The following is a 25,257-nucleotide window of genomic DNA, read 5'->3' as shown; positions in this document are numbered from 1 at the left end:
TAAAAATGTTTATATTTTTTCATTATCAAAACCAGTAATAAAATGAGTCCCTGCCACATGACTCCTAATCTGATGCAATTTGATGAATATGTGCTGAAGAGGCTTTCACACAGCTATAGCGGTTTGGGTTTTGTTTTGTTTTTTTCAAAAAATCTTATTTATTTCTTACCTCACCAGATCTTCTGTTGGCTTTTTTTTTTTTTTTTTTAATACTATAATCTCTAATTTATTTATTTTTTCATATTAAGAAATCAACATAAAAATACACTTAATAAACACTGTTTGCTTTTAAATAAACAGTTGTTGCTTTTAGGACTTTGGCATTAAGACTGAAAATCCTGAACTTCCACTTAAATTAGTCAATGCCAGGTGAATGGTAAAAGAATGAGATGCTTGAGTCTGAGTTCATTATCTGCTGACTTAACTTGAACTTCTCTCCAAGAGACTGGATTTTTTTATTTTTTTTTTTCAATCAGGTTGTCATAGCATTCTGAGAAAATTATAAATGAGCTCTTGACAAAAGTTTCAAGAAAATATATTTATTCAATTTTAGCAGAGGAAGAAAACATAATAAATATAACAATTTTTTACACCCTTCCTTACATGATATTTTTACATTTAAACCACATTTCTATTACAAATTTCAACTAGTATTTCAAATTTTAAAAGACTACAATCACTGAAAAATACAAGAGCTTTTAATGTTAAAAAATAACAAATATCAGAGTAAAATAGTGCAAATTAGTTTTATTTATTGTGCCTTGTGCTAAGTGTTCACATCCTCAGAACGCTGCAAGATATGTATTAGATCAGCAGTATTGCAAGCTTCCAAATCTCATGCACAACTATTACATGAAGTGAACAATATAGATTGTAATATTTCATGGTACAACCTCGATTTGTCTCTCAGATAACATCAAAAAAGACTTTTCCAAATTTCTCCAATCATGACAACACGAGCTCTTTCCAAATCCCACACTCAAGTCCTCAGCTGAAGCAAAATGGATCCAAGCTTGAATTTCCTCCAAACTCAACTCAAAAGACAACTACCAGTTAAGTTCAAATTCCATTCTGACGTCTTTTTACTGGTCTTCAGAGTGCAAGTCATGCTTTCTTGGCAGAAGCAGATGCAATTCCACTGGGATTTTTATTTCCATAAACTGGAATTGGAACAGCCATCCTTCGATTCTGTAGGATATCTGTAGCTGTGCTTTGACAACCATGAGGTTTTGTTAATTAAGTAATTTGGTAATTAAATACCATCTATTCGAACCAGTTTTCTTTCAGTAAAAAATGTACAGCGTCATCAAATCCATTTTGGTACAATGATTCCATTTTCGCCTGGTTTGGTGGGAACAAAGCTTGATTAAGTCTTACCAGGTTGGCTAGAGACAGCTGCAACAGAGCGAGAAGTTATAAATTAGTTTATTAAAGCAACTTATCTAGACTTGACTCTGTTGCTGTCTGTTCTGTCATCTGTTTCCTGTGCCATAAGTAAAAGCAGAAGACCAGCATGGCTATGTCTTCACTAGTAAATTAACCATGCCTAGGTACACTGCTGAGTGCCAAGACAAACTGGCACAAACAGTTTGCAGATGCGCTACTAAACTCACAGCCTCCAAGACAGACTGTCTGCCTGTAAAATTGCCCAAAGTTTCTGAAACATTTTAGCTTCAGAAACATTCCCAGAACTGTCTGGCAGAGTGGTAGCTGGCACATGCTACACTTGTGCAAAGAAATATTTTGACAGCTTACTAGTGCAAACAACCATGTTCTTGGGAACATTCCCAGGCAATGTTTAACATATGAGTATAAATGTAGTTTGTATTACCAACAAATGAAGAAGTACTTAGCATCTCAATTGGTCACTCTGATGGTGTAAAAAGATTTCAGAACTTTGTTCTAGGATAAAGACATTATATTTTTAGTTTTGTTGTAAACAATTTAATTAATTAAAGTTCTGAATGCTTCATTTATATGGTTAATTTAATACTTCACCCACATACTCTATCACACAAAATTTTGAAAAACAGTATCAAAATCATCTTCATTACTTAATGTAAGCAATTATTTGAATTCTGACTTTAATAGATGGAGGACGTTCAAAGAGACAGAAAACTGCTCACATTCCAATCCAGATAAACAAAGATACACACATTTCATTTTATGCAGATTAAAATATTGCTGAAAATAGAATTATCCTTAGTTTACATTTCTGCAGCTGTAAAAGCTAAGGGTGCTTCAAATGGAATAATTTAAAATGTTCCCTGAGATTCTGCACAAGTCTGTGCTTGCAAGACTCTAGAAGTAACTTAACTCTGCGATTAAGTTTCTCTCCCTAATCTAATCACCAGCTCATTTTTCCTCCTTTACATGCACTAGACATTAGATACAAATCACAACCAAGAAATATACAGTAAGCAATTGCATATATTTTCAATACATTTGAAATCAATAATCTTATGCTTTATGGTCATTTACCAAGTACCACCATGCTTAAAATTTCTCTGAAAAACATTATAAAGATTCAGAAACTGGTTCAATTTAGGATGACATTACTCAAATTAAGAAAACATATTAAGAATTTTGTAAAATATATTTTAAAAAATAGTACTAATTATTGCTGAGCTTTATTTTTTATTTCTAATGGAGTTTTTTTGACAGGTAGGTCTACTGCTATTCATTATTTTCTGTCATCATGTCAAAGGAAGCTTGCAAAGATAGAAACGTCAATGATGAAAAGCAGACCATAAAAATCATATACAGAATGTATACAGAAATGTTTCTGTAACATATAACAAAGTAACTTCTGGAAAAAATGTCGTGGTCTCAAATGTTCAAAATCTTAACACCAGCTCTCCTGAGCAATGAAGTGACAAGTTAGTTTCCCCTCTCTTGAGGTATTCTATAGAAGTCTTCCCCCCACAAACACTCTGCCTAGCTAAAGACAGATGATACTTAAAGCAAGCCTAGATTATTTACATTTAATAGCCTATGAGAATTTGCTAAATTTTGTATTAGATCAATACTTTTCAACCTTTCTGACAAAATTTATGCTACATTTTCCTTCCCTTGTATTTAAGAAAAAGTCTACACTCCATTTGCAAAACAGAAAATGCTGAAACATTACTAAAGTTGATACATAAGCAGAACATAAACACTTAAAAATAAGCATAACCTTAACTACTCTACTACCTCTTCTTCTTCTGAAGTTATTTAATAAAGAAGCAACTCACCATTATATCATGTTTTGCAAATTTAACATAAAGATCCACATGTCCTTTATCTCGTGGACAGATGTCTAATCGACCACTGAAAGGAGAAATCGTCACAGTTCTTCCAACTGGCAAGATAGGAAGGCCATTGGTAAGGCCACCATCAACCCACTTCTATTGGAAAATAAAAATATTTTCAAAGTAACCTTAGTACAGTATGTTCCTAACTGTACTTCATCCTTCCTGTCCTTGCCTTCTCCACCCCACCCTCAAGAAAACTTACAAGTTTCCTTCTCAGAAAATCATGCATCGGCTTGAATCCGAGGGATAAAAATCAAGGAACTGACAATATACACACAGAGTGTTTAATTAATGAGTGCTTGGCATAATTTATAAATATGTGTGCAATATATTTATCAAGCTACTGATAAGGCTTATTAGTTGATCTCATAACAAAATGCCCCAAACAAAATCTCACTGAAATTTACACACATCTATAGCCAAATTAATGATTCTATACTTCCTTTATTGTCAAGGAAGAGAAAACACCTTTAGCACATGATTCACCTTATCCTAAAGTAGGCATTTATATTGGATTTGAGTTGTACTGAAATAGTGCTTTCTTCTTTTCTTCTCCACTGATTATAAAGGAAACATTCATTAACTATGTAAGAAGTAGACTACTACAGACACCTAAAGCTAGGGAAGTTGAAATGCTGTAAGAAATAATATTACAAGATTCACCTCAGCATTTCTTAAGGGTTAGACCTCCCCAAAGAGAAACCGAATAATCCAGGATACTAGCTTTAAGTTTCATTAACACAGAACACTACAAACAAATGAAAAACTGTACTAGTACTCTTTAGCACCAATCAGACAGAAGATTGCTTTTCTGCTGTAGGTGATACTATATGTGACTGCTATGAAATGGCAAAATAACATAAGTTTTCCCACAAAAGTACTGAAAATGCCACAGGAATTTTCAGTAGTCACACAATTTTTAAAAAAAAAAAAAAAAAACTCCCACAAAAAATATACTATTAGGCATTATGATATCTAAATTAAAGTTGTCTTCAAACTGTTAGCAAGACACTGGTTTTCAATGTAGTGACTGTCATACAGGAAGCATTATCTCAGGTTACAGTGTTTGGTCTTCAGAATCCCCTGAGATTCTCTGACCTCCATCACTTGGTTGTATAAATCCCTCTCAGCTGTGCCCTTTATTCTCACTTGAAGCAAACTTGCTCTTAATTCCGTAAGTATTGATTTCTCCCAGTGCCACATTTGAGTATATGCAATCAAAACACTTTGTTGTCACTTGCCCCTCCTTCCACTGTCAACTCTGCAACTGGTGATACATGGATTTACTCTTTTACACATGGATATATATATATAGCAAGCACCATTTGAGGGAAGGGAACAGGGGGGTTTGCTTTGTCCCTCCACCCAGCCCTTTTCTTCATTTTCTCAGATGAAATTTGGCATTTCACACTTCTTCCATGCTCATGAAATATAAGCTACAAATATTCCTGTTCAATAGTCTCCATGACCCTTCTCACTATTATTTTGTAACACGCTTTAGAGATTGACTCAACATTAGCTCCTGATGTCAGTACCCACAATCTACCATTGAATTCCTTCACTTTCTACAAAAAAACGTATTTCTCAATGCTTAGGATTCAAATTATTTTGACTTAGAAAAGGAGGCAAAAAAAACCAAACCCAAAACCATTTAAAACTATTTTCCAGACTTCTCAAACCACTGCAGCGATAACTGTGAGTAAAGCTGCAATGTACCTTAACATTTCTAACACCAAGGCTTTTTGTGTGTGTGTGTGTGTCCATAAATAGTCATTTATTATTGATTTATATGCAATGTTCCTTGGAGTACTAAGTGGCTTTTTGTCACAAATCCTACAATGACAAGAACAGCGGAGTTCCTCCTTATGTCAAGTCAAAGACAGTAACAGATGACATTAGTAATGTCTTTCACAAGTCTAGCATAGTGATTTTACCACTTAAAAGTTCTCTCACTTCTAAAAATTCTGATTATTTAGGTTTTGCCCCATCTCCTCTTATGTAACTTGAATATTTTTTTGAAAAATCAAAGTATTTACCAAGAAAAGGGCAATACTTTTTATTAAGCACTGTTTTTAGAATATTCTGTTATTCTTGGCTGACGTGCTTGAAAGAAAATAGAACGACAGAGGGCATTTAAGAGAAACTTCTTCTCAGTCAAAAAAATTTTGGCTCCACAGTCCCTCATGTTACATTGTTAAAATAAAACATTGATATGTTGCAAATAAAGAGATGTGATGCCCCAGATTCTTTTAATTCCATTAACCAATTCTTCAAAAATGCTTCTTAGCTGATGTGGCAAATTCCTGGTAACTTCTGAATTAGTTTCTTTTTTGTAAGTACAGTGCAAAGACAGAGAAAGTTCTGAAATAATATGCAATGAAAACCAAACCAGACAATGAAACTGAGGATGCAGAACATTTACCACTAAATGTTTTTTACAAAGCTGTTCTCTAAGAACTACAGTGACACAAACTACAGCCTCATCATCAGACACAGTCAACCCAATCACCTGCAGATCTTTATCTGTCTTAAAGATTAACCTTGCCAGAGATTCATAGGACACCAAACTAACTCAGAGAAATGGTAATTTCCCATGGAGCAAGTTTACTCTGCTGTTACTAGAAGACTAGTCCAAATGCACCTTAAATACCCAACTCAGGTAAAAAGTTTCTTGAGACCTTTATAAATTCTTAGATGTTATTTTACACTCACTTTTTCTTCAGATTATTTTTAAGCTCATCAAACCAGAAGAAAACATACCATGAACAGATGGATGTTATGTCTATGTTACCATGAAATTTAGCTTATTCACCCGAAAAGTCTAGTCTCCAATCACGCATACTACAGGTATGCTAGCTAATTCCAGTGGGAGTCAATGCTTCCCAAAATGCATTCATCCTAAAAAGAAGAGCAAAGTGCAATGCTGGGAGCAGTTTACCCTGGGGTTCACTCTCTACAGGCAGTATGGACAGGCTAGCAACAGGTTTGGCTATTTTCTGATACTATTCCAGCAAAACTGCACCATACTCCCTTATGCAACACAACTTTAGATAAGATACTTAAATACATTTCAAAAACATTCCCAGATGACCTGGTGATATATATGCAGGTGATGTATGTAGCCCAAAGAAGATCCAGACCAACTGACCTGAAGCACACTGGTAAGGCCAGTAGACTTGAGCAGCTAGCAGGGAGTAAGCTCTATTTCATACTGCCACGGACCATATGGCCTAAGGAATTTACTCCCTGAAGCTAGTGTAAATGCACACAGACAGAACTCCGGTCTGTTACAGTAAAGTTTTCATGAAACTTGGAATATGATGCTAATATGATAGGAGACCTCACAGAGGCAAATCATTATCCATTCTGTCTTACTGACTTCAGTGCTTACCACGCCTGGATCACGAGGTTACATGCCATGTATCCAGCTCTATGCTGCATGCTTTAAGGCCCCGATTACCCTCTCACATATCCTCATTAACTGCTAATTCAAGCCATGGAAATACTATTGCAATAGAGATCCTATGGGTTTTGCACTCACCAGTATTCTGGACTACAGAATGGAAGTCACATTCATTTACAGGCAACAGTTTTCTCAAAATAAAAAAAAAAAAGAATCAATTTCCCCATACCGCAAATGCACTGTTTTACAGAGTATGAGAAAAGTCAGTGCAGACTTGCAGAACAAATCATTCCAACAAATAATAATAAATGAAAGAACCTTCTCAGAAACTGCGTTTTTGTGAATCTCACTTAAGAAGAGTAGTGAGAAGCTTTGGGAACAACAAGGTTTCAAGTAACAGAAGAACCAGTTTCCATGAAACATTCCTTCATTTCACTTCTGAATGCAAAAAATAAAGTTGGGCAGGAACAAGAACTGCCCACTAAAAAGAGGTTGCAGTTGTTTCATTAAATACTACAGTACCCAGGCAAATCATAATAGCTGTGTTCATCCAGTAAAATGGATTTTAAATAAGTTTAGGACAAAATTTTGAGCCAACTTTTCAAATTCTTAGTTGAAAGAACACCACAATAAATTTAACAATGACACTTCCTTCCCTTTAACTATTGCCAGAATTAACCTAAAACATGCATGTATGCCCCTTGAACTGTGTAAGCAACATACAAAGACTCCAATCAACAAAATTTCCAGAACCTGGGAAGCTCCAAGCAGTCTCTATTAAATTCAAGCACAATTTAAAAACTTCAAACATTTTAGCCGATATGTATTGCTGTATACATAATTGTAAAGCTGAGCAGCTTTCTGACATAAACTCCAGCTCCCTCTTGCTAGAGACAAATGCATATAGTTTTGTGTGGGTTTTTCTGGCAGGGTGGCTGTGAGGATTATAGATTTCTAAAGGCATCATTTGAATGTGTATGAGGAAATAAAGGAAAGAGTATTATGTAGCACTTCGCAGGGAGAAGCAAGTACCTGTTTTCATGCTTGTAGTAATTACAGAGTAAACAGTCAAAAATATTCTTAATATATTTATGTAAGAAAGACAAAACCATTCTTGAAGCTAAACCAAGCACAGGCAATTGTGAAAAGGTTTTCTTTCTAGCAATGTACACCTCTCAAAACTTTGTAGTAGTACTACAGAAAAAAAAAAATGTTTATTCTTCAACGCTTGTCCAGAGGTAAGAGATTTGAAGGTACTTGGTAAGCATGTAATTCTGTACAGAACATGAGAACAACTCATACATAAACACACACATGTACTCCAGCAGTGTCCAATCTGCCAAGGTCTCCTTTATTCCTTCCATAAAACAGAAAAGCAGAAGGGTGGTCCTTCAAATTGCAAAAAACATTTTAGAGTTGGTAACACAGCTTATCATAAGAAGTATATTTACTAAGAGAACTTTCTTGTCATGGTGTCAGACATTATCTTTAAGAAACAGCTTCATGCTACAGAGATCATTTAAGTCTCAGCATCCACAATTTTTGAAACAACACATGAATGAGCACGTCATCTTTCACAGTGTTGATCTACAGTATCAACAGAAACAGTAATTATTCTACAAAATATAGTACTGCAGTTGCCTTCCCTTAAGATGAAATAATTACATCATAAATGAAGAATGCTTTTACACACACATAAAAAAAGTTGGAAGTTAAAATTAATAAAAAATTACCTCTCCTTTATATTCCACTGGCTTAATTCCTGCATATACTGGTACAAAACTACTTGCTAGCAGGACCTATAGAAAAGAAAGCAGAAAGAATAGAGAATAAAATTGAATTAAAGGTAACAAAGTAATTCAGAACCAATATATATTTCCATAAAAATTTATCTATATTAAATAAAATAGCAGTAATCAGTCAATACATTAGTTTTACATAGAACCATCGTTGTCTCGAAATGTCCTCTTGTTGTGGTATGTCAAAATGTGAATAAAACTATTCAATAGGGTTTGTTTTTTTTTTTTTTATTACTTGACAGTGACTACTCTCAAAACAAAATACCACAAATTAACTCACTGATTAATGTGATTCCAGCTCTGTGGCCCCCAACATAAGAAGGAAATGGACCTGTTGGAGCAGGTCCAGAGGAAGGCCATGAAGATGATGAGAGGGCTGGAGCATCTCTCCTATGAAGAGAGGCTGAGAGAGTTGGGATTGTTCAGCCTGAAGAAGAGAAGGCTTCAGGGAGATCTTATAGCAGCCTTTCAGTACCCAAAGGAGGCCTACAGAAAAGGTGGAGAAAGACTCTTTGTCACGGAGTGGAGCAATAGGACAAGGGGTAATAGTTTTAAATTGAAAGAGGGGAGATTTAGATTAGATTTTAGGAAGAAATTCTTCCCTATGAGGGTGATGAGACACTGGAACAGGTTGACCAGAGAAGCTGTGGATGTACCCTCCCTGGAGGTGTTCAAGGCCAGGCTGGATGGAGCTTTGAGTCACCTGGTCTAGTGGGAGGCATCCCTGCCCATGGCAGGGGGGTTGAAGCTAGGTGGTCTTTAAGGTCCTTTCCAACTCTAACCATTCTATGATTCAAAAATATATGAACTTAGTTTTAGACAGTGTGAAGTAAATATATGATTTTGCAGAAATTAAATACATATATGCAGAAAAAAAAAATGCAATCTAGAGTATTGTCAAAGAAGCAGCTGACCCAATCATTCTGCTGGCATATTTATATAGTGTTTACTCTTCTAATTAATAAGATTTTTTTTAAGAATTCAAAATTTCCAAAATACTAAGAACAACCTGAAAATTCACATATGCATATCTTTATCAGTATGGATATTTTGCGTTTAATACATTCAACTATTAACAAATAACTATTTTCCCTATTGTAAGCCTACATTGCTGTCTACAGTAGTTCGAATTTTTTTAATTTTTTTTTTTATTTCTTTAGACCAGGACACCTATTTGGTCATGTATAGATGTGCACACACACATACATTTCTATCTGCTCATAGCAATAGCTATGAGAACATGTATGTATCTCTATACCTACATATCCACCTATAGCATACAACTAGTTTACAGCATTTCAAAGAGTAGGGGTAGATGTGTGGATAAAAGGCAGCATGTCAGAAATTTTCACATAGCTAAATGTGGTGAATATGCATGTGCTTGCATGGTGGCATGAGAGGCAAATCTGGGGAACAGAAGCAGGTTGCAGACCGGAATATCTACTATGTGAAAGGTGATCAGGTGCAAAAAAAAACCAACCCATAATCCATGGAGATTATGGAAGAAAATGCCTTTTTTTTTTTTTTTTTTGTAGAACTGTATTTATTTTTACAACAAATTAAGCTACTTTCAGTATTAAGCACCCCTCCTCCCCTAACAAGTTTTAATTAAGGCTCTATAAGAAGGCTTTAAATTTCACTTCAAGAACTCTTTTCTTGCCTATTTCTCTTCCCAGTGATTTAAAGCACCCGAGCTTTGTCCAAGCTTAGATAAAAAGGCTTTCTCTTCTTATTTTACAAGTGTGATATTGCAACTATTTCTCTACCAGCCAGGTCTTTCCCTCACAAAAGGATATGATACGGTCCCTCTTGAACCCACTCCTCTCCAGATTTTCAAAAGTGACATCCTATGGGGTTCGCAGGTTCTCTTCTCCTCTCCATCTCAGTAACTCTAGCCCTTCTAAACTAAGAGAAATGGGGACAAAAGGTTTAGTGAACGAAAAGAGGCAAAACCAGGTGACCCTTGCAAAGTGTGAATCCTTTTCAACACAACTGAAGAAAGCACTTGGCCCTCCTTATGAAGTCACTTAGACCTCAAGAGTGAGACAAGGAAGGATAAGTTTAAAGAACTAACACTTTCAGTATTTCCCTAACACTAACAGACCAGTATGGACTCCTATTTCAGTGCTCCCAGTTTTCCAAACTAAATAGAATCATAGAATGGTTTAGGTTGAAAGTGACCTTAAAGTTCATCTAAATAGAACAGTGTTCTGTGCTCTGCTCCCCACAAACATACAAATCATGCCTTTCCTCCCCCTCACCTCCAGTTTAAGAACTGCAAGTCTAGGAATGCTGGTACATGATGATTGTCTTCACATATGTAAAGACTGTTTCAAAAGCGGGAGATTATTAACTGTTTTTCCATGTCCAATGGGAATAGTAAAAGAAAGTAAGAACTTAGAATTAGAGCAACACATTCAGTTTAGCCATGATGAAAAACTTTGGAACCATAAGGCTTGTTAAGCATTGAAACCAACTGCATATGGAAGTTGAAAGATTTCTGGCAGAGGGTACAGAAGTTTTGCTGCTATAAAACACTGCCCGCCCAGCAGTACCTTCATCCATGCCTTGGATACAGTAAATCATGTCTAGGAGAAGCGCAGGACACTTATATAACCTAAGAAGCTCTATCGTCCATGCTACCAGGGCAGCCACCAACATTCAGACTGCTGTATAAATGATACACGCGTAACCAAAGGCATGCACAAATGCATATTATGAGATGCACTGAAAGAACAGACAATATGAACGTACTTTGATGTGCAATTGTTTTGAATCTTATTACTGTTATTCCAACCCATTCCACTGCTAGCATATGGAACAAAAGAATAGAACAGAAATGGTTAAGTCAATTAAAGAACTATTGAAATACTAATAAAATATATGTATTTCCAAGGTTGTCTTGAAGCTTCTAAAGGTCTTCAGGTTAGAAGATGTCACTGAAAAAAACATAAATCTACAGAATAATAATCTCCATGCTTGCCACTGATGGTTCATAGAATTATAGAATGTGTTGGGTTGGAAGGGTTTAAAGGTTTAAAGGTCATCTAGTCCAACACCCCTGCAGTAAGCAGGGACATCTTTAACTAGATCAGATTGCTCAGAACCTCATGAAGCCTGACCTTGAATGTCTCCAGGAATGGGGCATCCACCACCTCTCTGGGCAATCTATTACAGTCTCACAACCCTCATTGTAAAGATTTCTTCCTAACGTCTAATCTACCCCTAACCCGCTCTAGTTTAAAACCATTGCTCCTTGTCCTATCGTTACATGACCTTGCAAACAGCCCCTCCCCAGCTTTCTTGCAGGCCCCCTTCAGGTACTGGAAGGCCACTGTAAGGTCTCCCCAGAGCCTTCTCTTCTCCAGGCTGAACAAACTCAACTCTCTCAGCCCGTCTTCATAGGAGAGGTGCTCTAGCCCTCTGGTCATCCTCATGACCCTCCTCTGGACCGGCTCCAACAGGTCCATGTCCTTCTTCTGCTGAGGGCTCCAGAGCTGGACGCAGTACTCCAGGTGAGGTCTCACAAGAGCAGAGAGGGAGAATCACGTCTCTCGATCTGCTAGCCACACTTCTTTTGATGCAACCCAGGATGCAATTGGCCTTCTGGGCTGTGAGTGTGCATTGTTGGCTCGTGTCCAGCTTGGTTACGCTTAGCATAGCTAGAAATAACATTGCATAATCTGAGATAATCATGCAAATTTAAGTCCTACAAAATTTTGAGAACTGATTGACCACATAGAATATAATGGTTCAAGATTTTTAAAAATGACACTTTAAGGGTAATCTTCCAATGCATACTTCGAGATTTTGTTAACAAGTGGATATTTTTTTCTTTAAGTGTTAATTACAAGGAGTCTCTTACTTACTCTAAGCATCCACAAGGACAGAGAAAGAAGAAAATCCTTCCTATTCTATTTCCTCCTTTATTCTGATGTATCTTATGATGTCCTCCACTAAGATGTAATCAATTACTAGAAAGAACATTTGCTTTACACGCATCTGAATTCATTCTTATATTTCACATCAACTTATGTATACAATCCTAATCCAAATTTAAAAAGTGGCATTCAAAAGAAAATAGATGGGCAGTAAGAGATAAGCTTTCCAAAGACAGTTTAAATACAGTTTATATCTGGTACTCAAAATTACATTATATCTATTCCCCACAGGGACTTGTAATAAGTGCTGGATTTATTTTTTTTTTTTAAACAGGAACATTCTTTTCTTACTTTCTCTGGTGATGAAACATAATATAAATGGTATCAATTACATGTGAGATGCAAAAAGACTCTGTGAATTATTACAAAATTTGGAGATCCTCGATTTTATTCTCATATACTGTAACCATTAGTTACCCTGTTACTTTTTAAACATACTTTGCCTACAAGGTAGTACTTTAAAAAAAAGATGAAAAACACATACAAAAATAGATTTTAGCAAAATTTGTGAAACTGTAGGATCAAATTCTGTTTCTATTATTTATGTCACGGTTGCAGCACCACTGATAGTGTAAGTGATTACTTGAGTAAAACAGTGATCTATTGTACAGCTAATCATATACTCCTAAACCTTGAAGAAACTCAAGCATTTTTATTTAATGCAGCAATATTCAACTTTATTACCTTAATGAGGTCCTCCCTGGAGGCAAAACTTGAAACCAAGTGATTTTCCCCATTTTTGGTATTAGTGACTGACACGTAGAGACGGTTCTCAGCTATCTCATGAGCATTAGAAGGAAGAATAGACTCTATGCCTTCCCTAGAGCAAAGAAAATACTAAACATTATTCACCATCATTTTAAAACCCTGCAAATAAATTAGTGATGAAATAGTGCTGAGCTCCCCACAGCACAGAAAAAATATGCACACTCTCCATTCTCACTTAGAGCGTTTCACACAAAAGTGATCTTATAGATGCATTAAGATAGGTACCTAAGTGTTTTCATAAAATCATAACCAGGCGTTACAGCACCGAAGTCCAATTTTCTAACTTCCTCTGCAAATCCATAGGCAAACTGCTTAGATTTCTGCAAATTAAAATATTCCCCATTAAGGACGTTTCAGCTATGGCAAGTATGTTCAACTGTGATATCTAAAACTTACTAGCAGCTAAAGCTTTAATCAAGAGAGAGCTATAAGATCAGACTAAAACATTTTCCCATTATGTACTGTGATTCTAACAAGATATGCATAACAAAATGCTGATCCTTTCATAAGAACTAATTTTTAAGAAAACAAGATCCATAATTAAAAAAGATAATACATTAATAATAATAAACCCTCACAAGAATACCACTTGAACAATCAAGGAAGGCTAAAGTCTATTTTTCTATGTATAACCACTGCTAAATAATCAGTTCTCTGAACCATGTCATTACAAGAATAACCATTTATATTTAAAGTGTAAAGCCACCTTTTATTTTAAAGACTACTTTGTTACTAAAACCAGACACAAGTACCTTAAGATACCTAAAAGCATTAAAAAACCCTACAATCATTACAATTTCTTTTTACTAATGCAAAAATCATGCTACTAACAAATACACATACTTAATGAACAAAATACTATGGAAGTATTTCCTGAATGGAATACTATGATGGAAGATAAAGAAAGGAAAGACAACTGCAGAAAACCAGGCAACAGATTCCACTGCACAGAGAACCTCTTTTGTGCAAGATGAAATGTGCAGGTTTAACAACTGCAGAAAAATACCTTGAAATGTGACCCATAAGAACTCCAAAAGTAGAGTAAAGCAATAGGTAGTATTTATTTTTTAGCAAAAAGGTTCTGAAACAATGAATTATGGTTCTGAATGTTTCAAATGCACTATTCAGTATTTGTATACCTTTTTTATCCTTTCATGCAGACTTCTCTAATGATTTTAGGGACTTGGGGAAAAAAAAATTCCAATCTTATGCAACTTTCTGAAACTGGTACTCAAAAATACATTATATCCATATGCACCTATTCACATATACTGAATAAAAGATCTGTCTATAGATAGTTTGGGGTTCCTGGCTTATTAGCTTCCTGCATGAAGAATAAATATGTGGTTAGTAACAAAACATATGACTGATGTGATTGGGGGGGGGAAGAGAAGGAAGTGTGTCCTATTGAGGAGGAGGGTACAGGATTTAATGGATGGAAAAAGAGGAAAAAGTTGGAGTGAGGATTAGCGCGAGACCAGGAACAAGCTGTTGGAGCAGTTTAACTTCCTCACATCATTTGTATGACAGAGCAGTCACACCTAGGTGAAAGACAGAATTGTAGCTCTTGCATCCACTTTCTCTATATGGCCTTCTGATAAATGTATGAAAAAGGTCTGTTAAGAGGAACATACTGCTTAAAGCAACTATCACTGTAAAGATTTGTGCTATTTAATTTCACATAGGTTAGATTTGCACCTTTACCCTAGGGGGTATTGTCAGTTCCAAGCCAATTCAAATATATAAAACTACTTACATCCACGAGATCTTGAATTTACTCTGCATTAGGCAATTAAGCGTCTTCTGTAGTCAATCAGTTGGGAAGAGGCACATTCAGATACCTCTCTCTCTTATAAGAGAAGAAACCCACAAAACCCTGTATTGAAGCACCTGAGAACTACTTTATACCCAAGATGCTTGATATAAAGTGACAGGGAGCTAAGAGTAACAGGGAGGTAGAGGAGTTCAAACATAGGTGAAGGACAGAAAACTACATCCATATTACAAATACTAAGAATAGACCATACCCAGACTCTCAGTTCTTGCTGCCAAAAAGGACAACTTTTCACAGCTATGAATTGTTTATAATTTTACTGCTAAAAGCATTAAATGATACATCTAAATTTTAAATAGTGATTGAGAATGTGTTTAGAAATTATAACTACTTGCATTGAGTTAAGAAAACTTGACATCAAACACAATCAAGGTAATTTTGAAATAAATAGGTACTTGTCTAGAACTCTGTAAACCTCCCTACAATTCTCAAGTCCCATGCCTTTTCAACTGTGACAAAAATCTAGGATATGACTGAAAAACACTTGCAACTGTCACATTAGAATAGCAACAGTCAAAACAAGAAATCCTCAACATTATGTTCTCTCCAAAATAAGGAAAGGTTGTATTAGAGCTTCGAGACTAGGAGATGGAGAAAGTCCAAATTATAGCTTGTCTAACATAGCCTTCTCCAGGAGAAAAAAAAAACAAAACAAAACACAAAAAACCCCCAAAAAACACAAAACCAAAAAAACCCCAACTGATGTAAGAGTTATAGTTTTGGATATAAAATATTTGAAGTGTAATAAAAGTAATAATATAATTATCCTGATATGAAAAGTTAATTCTATTCAGTACATAACACCGCCTTTACTGAAATTCAATGAGAATTAAGAACTATTCCCCCAAAAAATACCTCTCATTTTTCCATTTAAGCAATATAACAGAATGACTAGAAAGTAAATAATAATAAAAATTAAAAGGACTAAAAAGTTCATGAAAAATTCTTCAGTTTGTATTAAAATTTGGTATTTTCAAGGAAAAAACCATCAGACTCAATGTAATTTAGGTGCAGTTTCTACTAACATAAGAAATAAAAACTCTTGTAATATTTTTACTAAGAAAGATTTCTGTAAGTTGGACCAGGCTAGGAAACAAATGTTCATACACAGAACCTAGTATAAGCAGGCAAATTTCATTGGGCTAAGAAAAGGTTACCCACTGTGCTCAACCTAGAGGAAATTAGAGGTATGCATTATATCAAGCAAAATCGAAACTGAACTATTAGTCAGAGGCTACAGAAAAGGAGTAACACCTGAACAGAATACAAGTAAGCTTCTCTTCACAACACAGTGGAACTTTCCTAATACCAAATCATATAAAGAATGCACCTGGGGGTGGTGGGTGGAAAGAGGCCAGGGAAGAACTTACTGCTGAAAGCAACAGAAGTATAGCTAACTGAAAGCTAAGTTCATATCACAGCAGAAACAAACAAGAAACAGAAAGATCAGTGGCAAAGTGTGGTAGTGGCTGGGACTAGTGTTTGGATCAAATGCAATGAAAGTTCTAAGAAGTAAGGCCCAAAGAAAGTTACCTGATGCTCACTGGACTGAAACCTAAGTGTAATTAGAACAAAAATCTAGCAGCCTTCCCCCACCCCCCACCCCCCTACCCTCCCCCCCAGTAATGCTGTTTATTATAATTAAAAGTATTATAGAAATATTAACATTTTGGCAAGGCCTACTCCTCTACGTATATTAAGGCAAAGTGACTACAGGCACTTCAGGAGGGCAAAGCAGCCTTAACTTTAAGGGGAAAAACAAAGATAAAAAGCCAATGCTTTCCCACAGAACCTGCCACAAAGTGGTCATTGAATATCACTTTGCTGTCTCTACATAACACCGTATCAATGGTGAGAAAAGGGTAGCATCTCCGGAGAAAAAAACCCTCAAATGCACATGTATACAGCATGTCAGAACAGAATGCTGTGAGGGTTAATCCTCCCTGGCACACAGTGGGGCTACCGCTGTTAAATCATGAACTGTACTAAGTCTAAAGGAGGTGCACAAGCCACTTCTTGCACTGTCTAATGGAGCACAGACAGCACGGAAAAAAAATGATCCGGTGTGTTGTGTTCTTTGACTTTATGAAAATACAGTCCCTCTACCATTTTCATCTCCTCTCAAAAGGATGAAAGGATGGTGCTATGCATTTGCTTAACAATGCCTACCTCTAGCCAAGAAAACAATTACTAACTTTGTAATGTACAGTGATTAGTACATATACATTTCAGTATACTAAAGTATATCTGGTTGCATACAACTCAACATTCATACACATGAAATTTATAATTACATAGCTTAAAATATAAAGTTCATATGACAGAATTTTATGATAAAGAAATACTTGCTTCATAAACATTTCTGCCCATGAGTCACAGATTTTGTTAATGAAAACACATAAATGAGTTCTGTTTCTTTACAAGAAGCAAAAGAAACCAAGAACCAAAATATTTAAGAAAACTTAATGGTAGATGGTTATCCCAAAAATATCTTTTGAAAATTATCATTTCCTATAGCTACGAGTTTATTAATTTACCTCTATATTTTCTGGTACTGCTAATAAGACAGTGGCAGCCAGTGATCCCGCTGAAGCTCCCGCAAAAGCTTTCACAACTTTCAGTAACTTCTTACCATGCCTGTAAAAAGCAGCTGCTGCCCCCAAGTGGTAAATACCAAGAAACCCACACGCTGCAAATGACAGATTGATATGTTTCATTTTTGCTGTGGAAATAAAGTTTCACAGTCAGAAAAAGGAGCAGTTAATTTTATCTTATACATCTATTCTTCTGGCATAGAATGCATAATATACTACATTTATATAACAAAAAGCAGTTTATTTAAGAACAGTAAAAAACTTTTGATTAACAAATACACCAAATAAGTAGTAATTAGTTTAGCATCTCCAAAATTGAAAACAAGTCTAAAATGCTCCTCAGCACAAATCCCTTTTTCAATCAGGAAATATATATATACACACACACAACATAACTGCACATTTTGACATAATTTGTCAAAGAAATACAAAACAAAAGTAGCTACTCAAAAGTCATAAAAGAATGCTGTTGGAGAGCCAACATAGTTAGCCACCTAGAGTAAAAATTGAATTAATTATAAAACTGCTGGTTACTGTGTCAGTATACTCCCCTCACGCACACAGGCTTGAACACAATATAAGTATCTAAGCAAGCAATTTTTTCCTTCACCCTTAGAACTCATTTCCTCACAAGTATTATTAGTAAACATTAATAGAAAAAAATTTATTTAAAGTAATTTCTTACTTAAAAGAGAAAAAACACACCACATCAAAGTAAAATACAAAACACTAAATGTATGGAAACACAGATACACCCTGTGAAGACGTCAAGGATAGAACTTAAATCTAACAAAACACAAACAGGAAGCATAAGTTCAGATCTTTAGGGGTGGCTTATTTAAAAAAAAAAAAAATATATATATGTACATTTTAACATTTTATTATCTCTTCCGCTTCTGCAAATACCAACGATTATGAGAGCAAGCTAATCTGCAGATTATATTGTAAAGACATACAAGCTATTGTACAGATTCTCTTAGTATTGCATTAAAAATAAATTCCTAGTATATTTGGGAACATCAATATGAATCAGACTAAAAAAGTAAAACAGTATACTCAGGACTATATATCTTCAAGGCCAGGCTGCATGGGACTTTGAGCAACCTGGTTTAGTGGGAGGTGTCCCTGCCCATGGCAGGGGGGTTGGAACTCAATGATCTTTAACTCTATGATCTTCCAACTCTAACCATTCTATGATTCATTTTTCTGGTTCCTAATGAGACAGTGAATGTTTCTTTTGGAAATCATCTACAGACACTATGGATTCAATTTAGAAAAAAATCAAAAGAAAAAAGATGAAAATTAAAAAGAATATCTAAAGCATAGTTACAGAAAAAAAAATGATATTAAAGGATTTTTTTTTTAAAGACAAAAAAAAATCCCTGCAAATGTAGAAGACACACTTCAATGTATGTCTTGGCTGGCACATTTTCTCTAAAGTAAGAAGAACAGAAAAGGAGATTATGTGAATTGAAGAGATTATTTGAATCTCAGATCAAAACCTAATGGAAATATACTGACTGAACTCACATGTCCATGCCTTCTCTTACAAGACTTCATGAGGAAGTTTTATTTCCTATGAACTTCAGTCCTATCTAATTATCAGCTATTGTAAGCAACCACTGGTTTCTTTGAGTGTCTAGTTATACAGCATTCACTCTTTGATGAGAGATAATTTCTTTACAATTAGATCCCATACTTGTCTTACTCTTCTTCATTCCCCTACCCAAGAGACACTACTGAATGAGCATTCACATCAGTTTCTTGACTGACAAAAGTATTCAGTGAGAGATGACCATGCAAAAAGAGAAAAACACTAAGATTTCAAGTAAAGGAATACTGTTAAAGAATGCTGCTAGTCTCACACTCTGTTGAGAGCAGAATAATTTCAAGTTCAAAAAGATGAAAGAAATGCAATTGAAAACGCAGGTAAACATAATTTTATCTTTTTTTTTTTTTTTAAACAGAAGTACTCGATCCACTGGACTTGTGTGGCACTGTTTTACAGATTCCTCAAGAGAACTTCAAATCAAAAGTAGCAATGGCATGGCTGTATTATCAAGTCACTACATTTTTATTAATTAAGGTCAGTTCCCAGGTCTACAGTACATATTTATCACAGTACCAATGTTAAGGTTCAAGTGACAAATCCAGTGGCTACATCTAGCTGCACAACTGAGAAATGGGTTTTGCACATACATGTGACAACCCTACAAGTGGGTGAATAATGAGAGAAAAAAATAATTATTGAATCATAGAATAATTCAGAAGGTCTCTTGCCCAACCTTCTTCTATTCAAAACAGGGTCAGCTATCAGATCAAACTGGGTTGCTCAGGGCTTTATCCAGTTAATTGTTAATTGAAAAATCATCTAATGTCTAGGTCCTAAGTGATAACCAGTACCTGTTGCTGGGTAAAACAATTAGGTCTTCTTTCATTTGTTCAGAGTATTAATATCAGTAGAGTATTGCAAATAATCAGCATTATAGGGAAGAAACAACAGAACATTAATATCTTCATTCAGCGCTATGCATCTACCTGTGAGTAGGTTCTGTACATTGAATCGAAGGCCCCTTACAACAAGTCTGTAACAAAGCACTTAACCTACAAAGATGACACTGATGAATAAGAATCATGATTCTATAAGGAATTATCTGCTTCATAGGTGCAGTCAAGCAATGTCATTTCACCTTCCAAAGGAATCTCTGAGTAAAAAATAACAGAAGCATTCATTAGATGAATGTCCTGTAAAATCAGAAAAGCAAGAAATAGGAAAGCAAGATGCTCACTTTTACAAGACCATAAACTTTCCCTTTCTTTTGATTCTTGCAAATATATCATGGCAACACTTGATTTGCAAGTTAGAATGGTGTATTTCAGAGACAGTATGATTCAAAAATGTCTTTTGCTTTGATGATCTGCTAGATCATTGCTCTTTTGATCAAAAAGAATAGTAGAGTTATAACAACTCCCAAGAAGACATATTGAGAAACTTAATTAAGTTTACAATATGTATATTCCCTGCCATTTTCTTACAGAGTACAAGAAAAAGGAGAACAGTCATATCTGGACATAGACCATTTTTTTAGCTGCCTGAGCAAACAGCAGAAATCTTGCTATCTTAGAAATCGTACGAAATACCTGTTCCATAAGACTTCAGACCAAATATTCTTAAAGGGTGTAAGGTAAGTTCTGACTATTAAATATATTATTTATTAACTCAAAGTTATATTGGCATGTGTTAAGAAAAAAACTCAATGAACCTTAAAAGACACACAAGTATATTTCAGAGATATGACGTAAATAGGAAGTAACAAAAGTTTTTGCCACTGCTTTTCAAAAATCATCTTACATGATTGGAAAATTTCAAAATATAAAGATTTTAACTGGCTAAGGGAATACGCATGCTTCTGTTGTCTACAAGAAAAAACAGAAGCATACAAAAAGATAAGTACAAGAATAAACTAGAAGGGCACTGGGGCTATTTCGTCTCATTACTTTACAGATAGTGCAGGAGCATTCAGGAATAAACATAAACCTAAGAGTTCTATATAAAACATTCTTGCATCTGTGAAAAAAGAATTCACTGGTGATGAAAAATATGTCGGGGGAGCTTGGGGAGGACACTTCTGTCTACTCAGCAGTATTCACCCGTTTGTAATGCAAACCTACAAAAGAATGTAAGTAAGGAGACAAGCTTGTGCAGCAGAATTACGATATAGTACAATATAGTTTTTTCAGAAGTACCAATTTCCTAATTGTCATGCACAAGAAATAGCACAACAGTTTCTCATGCTGCTGTTTCCTGAGCAATATAGTTATATAAACAGTATACGATCTCAGTGTCTTAACCAGTCATAACTACCTCCATGTCATCCCATTTGTAAACAAAAGCTGAAAATGCCCAAAGCAACTGACTTAAAAACCTTTACAAACAGAAATTAAATATACATAGAATGCAAATGACCAAGCACCCTGAAGCACAGGAGCTAAAATGTATGATGCATAAGAGCACATTTGAGGATTAGTTATTATCTAGGAATGACAAAAAAGCAAAGTTATGGAAAGAACTGTTCAGCTAGGCAGCATTGCTAAAATAAAGGTCATAATTGAAACTACTAATTTACCTGAATCAGAAATCACCACTCACACAGGAATGTTTAATTGTTTTTTTCACATTTATAACAGGAAAAAAAAAGTTGACTAGCATCACAGACTATTTGTAGCCTTCAGTGACTATTCAAGAAATCTATTCTCCCCGTCAAAAATAGGCTCACACAGAACAATAACCCATCCAATAGACTGTACTCTACTTAATAGTCACCACAGTTGCTTGCAAGAGAACGGGATGACCAAGTTTTGCATCTATACAGTCAAATGGAATAAGCATTGTAAGACTCTGATGAAGTTGAAGAAAAAAAATATTAATACAATAAAATAATCAGTACACAATCCAAGCAGCCATTAAGACACTTAGGAAAAATAAATAAGTCTTTGCAAATTATAAAAGTTGTATATAAACCCCTTTAAAATTAAAAAATAAACACATCACATGATACAAAACTTTCAAATTAAGAGTCCATGTCAATCATTAACATAAGATGTCTAGAGAGGACAGGGAAGGCTGACTACTTAAGAAGGGGGTGGCAAAAGGTTCAATACCTTCTAATGAATCTTGGTTTCCATCACATACTCCACTGGGACTTTTTCCAGCAGCTATTTTAGTTCCCTCTGCGCTAGTAGCCACTCTTGCATCTACTTCTGATCGTTTATCATTTACCTTGGAAACCTACAATCATACAGTCAAATATTAATATTTAAAAGAGAAACAATGGGAAAATGTAAGATGAACATTATTTATATTTAGACATTAATAAAGCCAATTAAAATAGTTGTAAAACCATCTAGGTGAATTTCTCAATTGCTCAGCCCCCCCAAACTAATTGAAACCACAATGTTCTAGTATTTATAAAGTGCACACAGCAATTCATATTTTAAAGATTAACTTAATTAGACATCTAGAAAAACATTGTCATTTGGAACTGATAGTGTCCAAAATTAGCCTTAATTTTGTGTCCTTTCCCACTGTTTTTGTTTCTATCCACAGATTATTTTTTTAAGAGAGCAAACTCTTAAGTTTTTATCCTCCCTTGCCAATACAATAAAAATGGACTTTTTTCCCTCCTTTTTTTGTGCAATATTGCATTAGTAAAAAGTTTTCCAGAGAATTCTGGTCCTATTCTTCACCAAACTTCTGTCACTCTAACTAATACGCTTGTCAGTTATCATGCAGTATTGTCCGAAGTACAATTTGAAAAAAAATAATGTTTTTCCCCAAGTTAGAAGTATCAGACACAAAAAGTCAATTCTGAAACACTGGTTCTCCTGCAGCTTCTTGTTGCTTGCCCCTTCACCCTGATAGGCATCTTCAATTCATAAATGAGGCTGCAACATCTAAAGCTTAGCTCTGTAGATTCTAAAAGAAACACTATTATCACCATATTGATGTACATTACTTATAGCTAGGAGCACCACAAAAATACTTACCTGGAATTTAACTCTGTTACGTGGTGCTTTTATGGTACAATAGTTTAGAATTCCAATCCAGAACTGTTGCGTTTTTGGAAACGTGCAACTACGCAATCTGCCCTCTTTCAACTGAAGCAACAGCATTTGAGCACTACGAAGACTTTTAGGAGTCCACATTTTCTCAAAAGCGACCTCCGGATGTTGTCACCAAACTGATAATCTCAGAAGCTGTTTTACCATGGAGTTACAAAGGAAGTAACAGTAGAGAAGTTGCTTAGACACAAGTACACAGCAGAAACTCTCTCTTCTAAACATACCCTGTTTAAAAAACATTAAGGGGGGAGAAGGGAGAAAAGAGCAGTTGAAGGTCAAGGCCCTGATACTGTAACAAGGTTCTCTTCACCACTCTCTTACTTAAAACAAAGATGCCTTAACAGTTTCCACTTGACAAGGAAACAGTTCTAGGCAGAACTTTTGTTCAGCAGCTACCGTCTCTCCACCTGGCACTGCGTTGTTCACCACTAACCATAAAGTCAGCTGTTTGTTTCAGAAACACGAAGGACTAAAATTGTTAATAATGCAAAGAACAAGCAAATAAACTGTCCCTTATGTGAATACACTGTTCCATCGATCTCAGATGAAAAACGTGTGCAGGGAGTGTTCCGGCAACGTCAAGCCAGCTGTTCGCTAAAGCAAAGTGCTGACGGCAAGATCCTAGTAGGAAAAGCCCAAGCATACTGGCTGGTACAAGGCAAGCCTTGTCATCTCCTGTGTTGCAAGGATATCGTGGGAGTGACACACAAATCAAACGTAAGTCCGGCTTACACCTAGCAAGACTTTGGACCATGAACAGTAACAGGTGGATATGCACTTTTTCAGACGAAAAGCAAAGCAGGTTATTACCCTGACTACCAGCGCAAACAAACCCAGTGTGATTCTGCGTAGGTGAGGTCTCAAAGGTACTCAATCAACTCCAAATTCACCCCAATCAAATAAGCGAATTTCAGGCTTTTTCTGCTTCATCGTGTGTGTGTGTGTGCGCGCCACGAGGCCTACAATCCAGTTTAATTTTTCTTTCCTCCACTTTCGCTCAGCAAGCGACCAATATAAACCAGCAAAAAAAAGAAAAAAGAGCTGAAACGGTGCTTAGACAAAGCTTTTAAACGCAAGAAACACAGAACGCCAAGTGGCAACCAAAGCCAATGCTCCCCTAGGAAAAGTCACTCCATCTTTCCAACTCGTAAGCTTGCGACAGGAGGGCGACTTTTAAGCTGTCCACGCCCCCTCAAATTTTTAGCTCAAACGCCCCAATCTTTGCCCGTTTCCCTCCGCGCAGGTTCCCGCCTCAGACGCCCCCCACCTTCCCCCCGTGTGTCTCACGCGGCCTAAGCCACACAGCGGCGGCGGGACCCTATCCTTCTCGGCTCCTAGCCGGACACCACACACACCCCCCCCCCGACACAGCTCCGGACAGGGACCAGCGGAGATGGCCGATGGCTCTGCCCCCCCCGCTCAGCAGGTCGCGGAGGAGCCCCACTTGGCCCCAGCCCTAAACGCGCCCCCCCCCCGGCCGCGCTACCTCCCTCCGGGCGGGGCAGCCTCCGTGCCGGGGGAGGGGGGGGGGGGGGGGAGTAGTGCGGGCGCCCGCGGAGCCTTGCAGGGGGGGTGGTGGCCCCTCCCCTGTGACACTGCCAGTGCACGCGTGCGCAGACGTTGCTTCCCCTTCCCCCCCACCCCCGTCTGTCGCGTCCCCAGCGGCGGGAGAAGCAGCGGGCTGGGACTCCTCTGTGGGGCGCAGCCCTCAGGGGTGGGAGCCGTCGCCAGGAGAGGTGGGCTCGCTCCGCCGTAGCCACCCGGCTGACAAGTGTTGGGTGTGGGTGGCCGGCCGGCTTGACTGGCGCCGGGGCCGACCTCCCTAGGGAGAGGGCCCGCGGGCTGCTTTTCCGCCCGCCTCACGCTGTCAGCCTGTGAGCTGTCACCGGGAGACGTCGTGTGGGCGGGAATCGGCAACCGCCCAGCACCGCCCTCGCCGGCCGGCGCCCTGTGGTGGCTCACCCTTGCTGAGGGAGTGACCTCAGGGCGGCGATAAAGTT

At 36.8% G+C, this 25,257-nt stretch overlaps 1 protein-coding gene across 1 annotated transcript; it reads right to left on the bottom strand.

Moving 5' to 3' along the window:
* Window positions 1-216: 216 nt before the first annotated feature.
* On the bottom strand, window positions 217-24,848 carry PNPLA4 (patatin like domain 4, phospholipase and triacylglycerol lipase). Its single transcript, XM_074153174.1, has 9 exons — window positions 24,744-24,848; window positions 23,183-23,482; window positions 22,298-22,424; window positions 17,579-17,763; window positions 13,433-13,527; window positions 13,124-13,259; window positions 8,433-8,498; window positions 3,237-3,389; window positions 217-1,395 (listed from the first exon to the last, which is right to left on the bottom strand). The coding sequence occupies exons 2-9, from the start codon at window positions 23,339-23,341 to the stop codon at window positions 1,264-1,266; spliced, it is 1,053 nt and encodes a 350-aa protein (XP_074009275.1). The 5' UTR covers window positions 23,342-23,482; window positions 24,744-24,848; the 3' UTR covers window positions 217-1,263.
* Between the last annotated feature and the right edge of the window lie 409 nt (window positions 24,849-25,257).

The sequence above is a fragment of the Numenius arquata genome, chromosome 1, assembly GCF_964106895.1.
Source record: "Numenius arquata chromosome 1, bNumArq3.hap1.1, whole genome shotgun sequence".
Lineage (NCBI taxonomy): Eukaryota > Metazoa > Chordata > Aves > Charadriiformes > Scolopacidae > Numenius > Numenius arquata.
The sequence above is the reverse complement of the archived record's forward strand: the minus strand, read 5'-3'. Positions and strand labels throughout refer to the sequence as shown.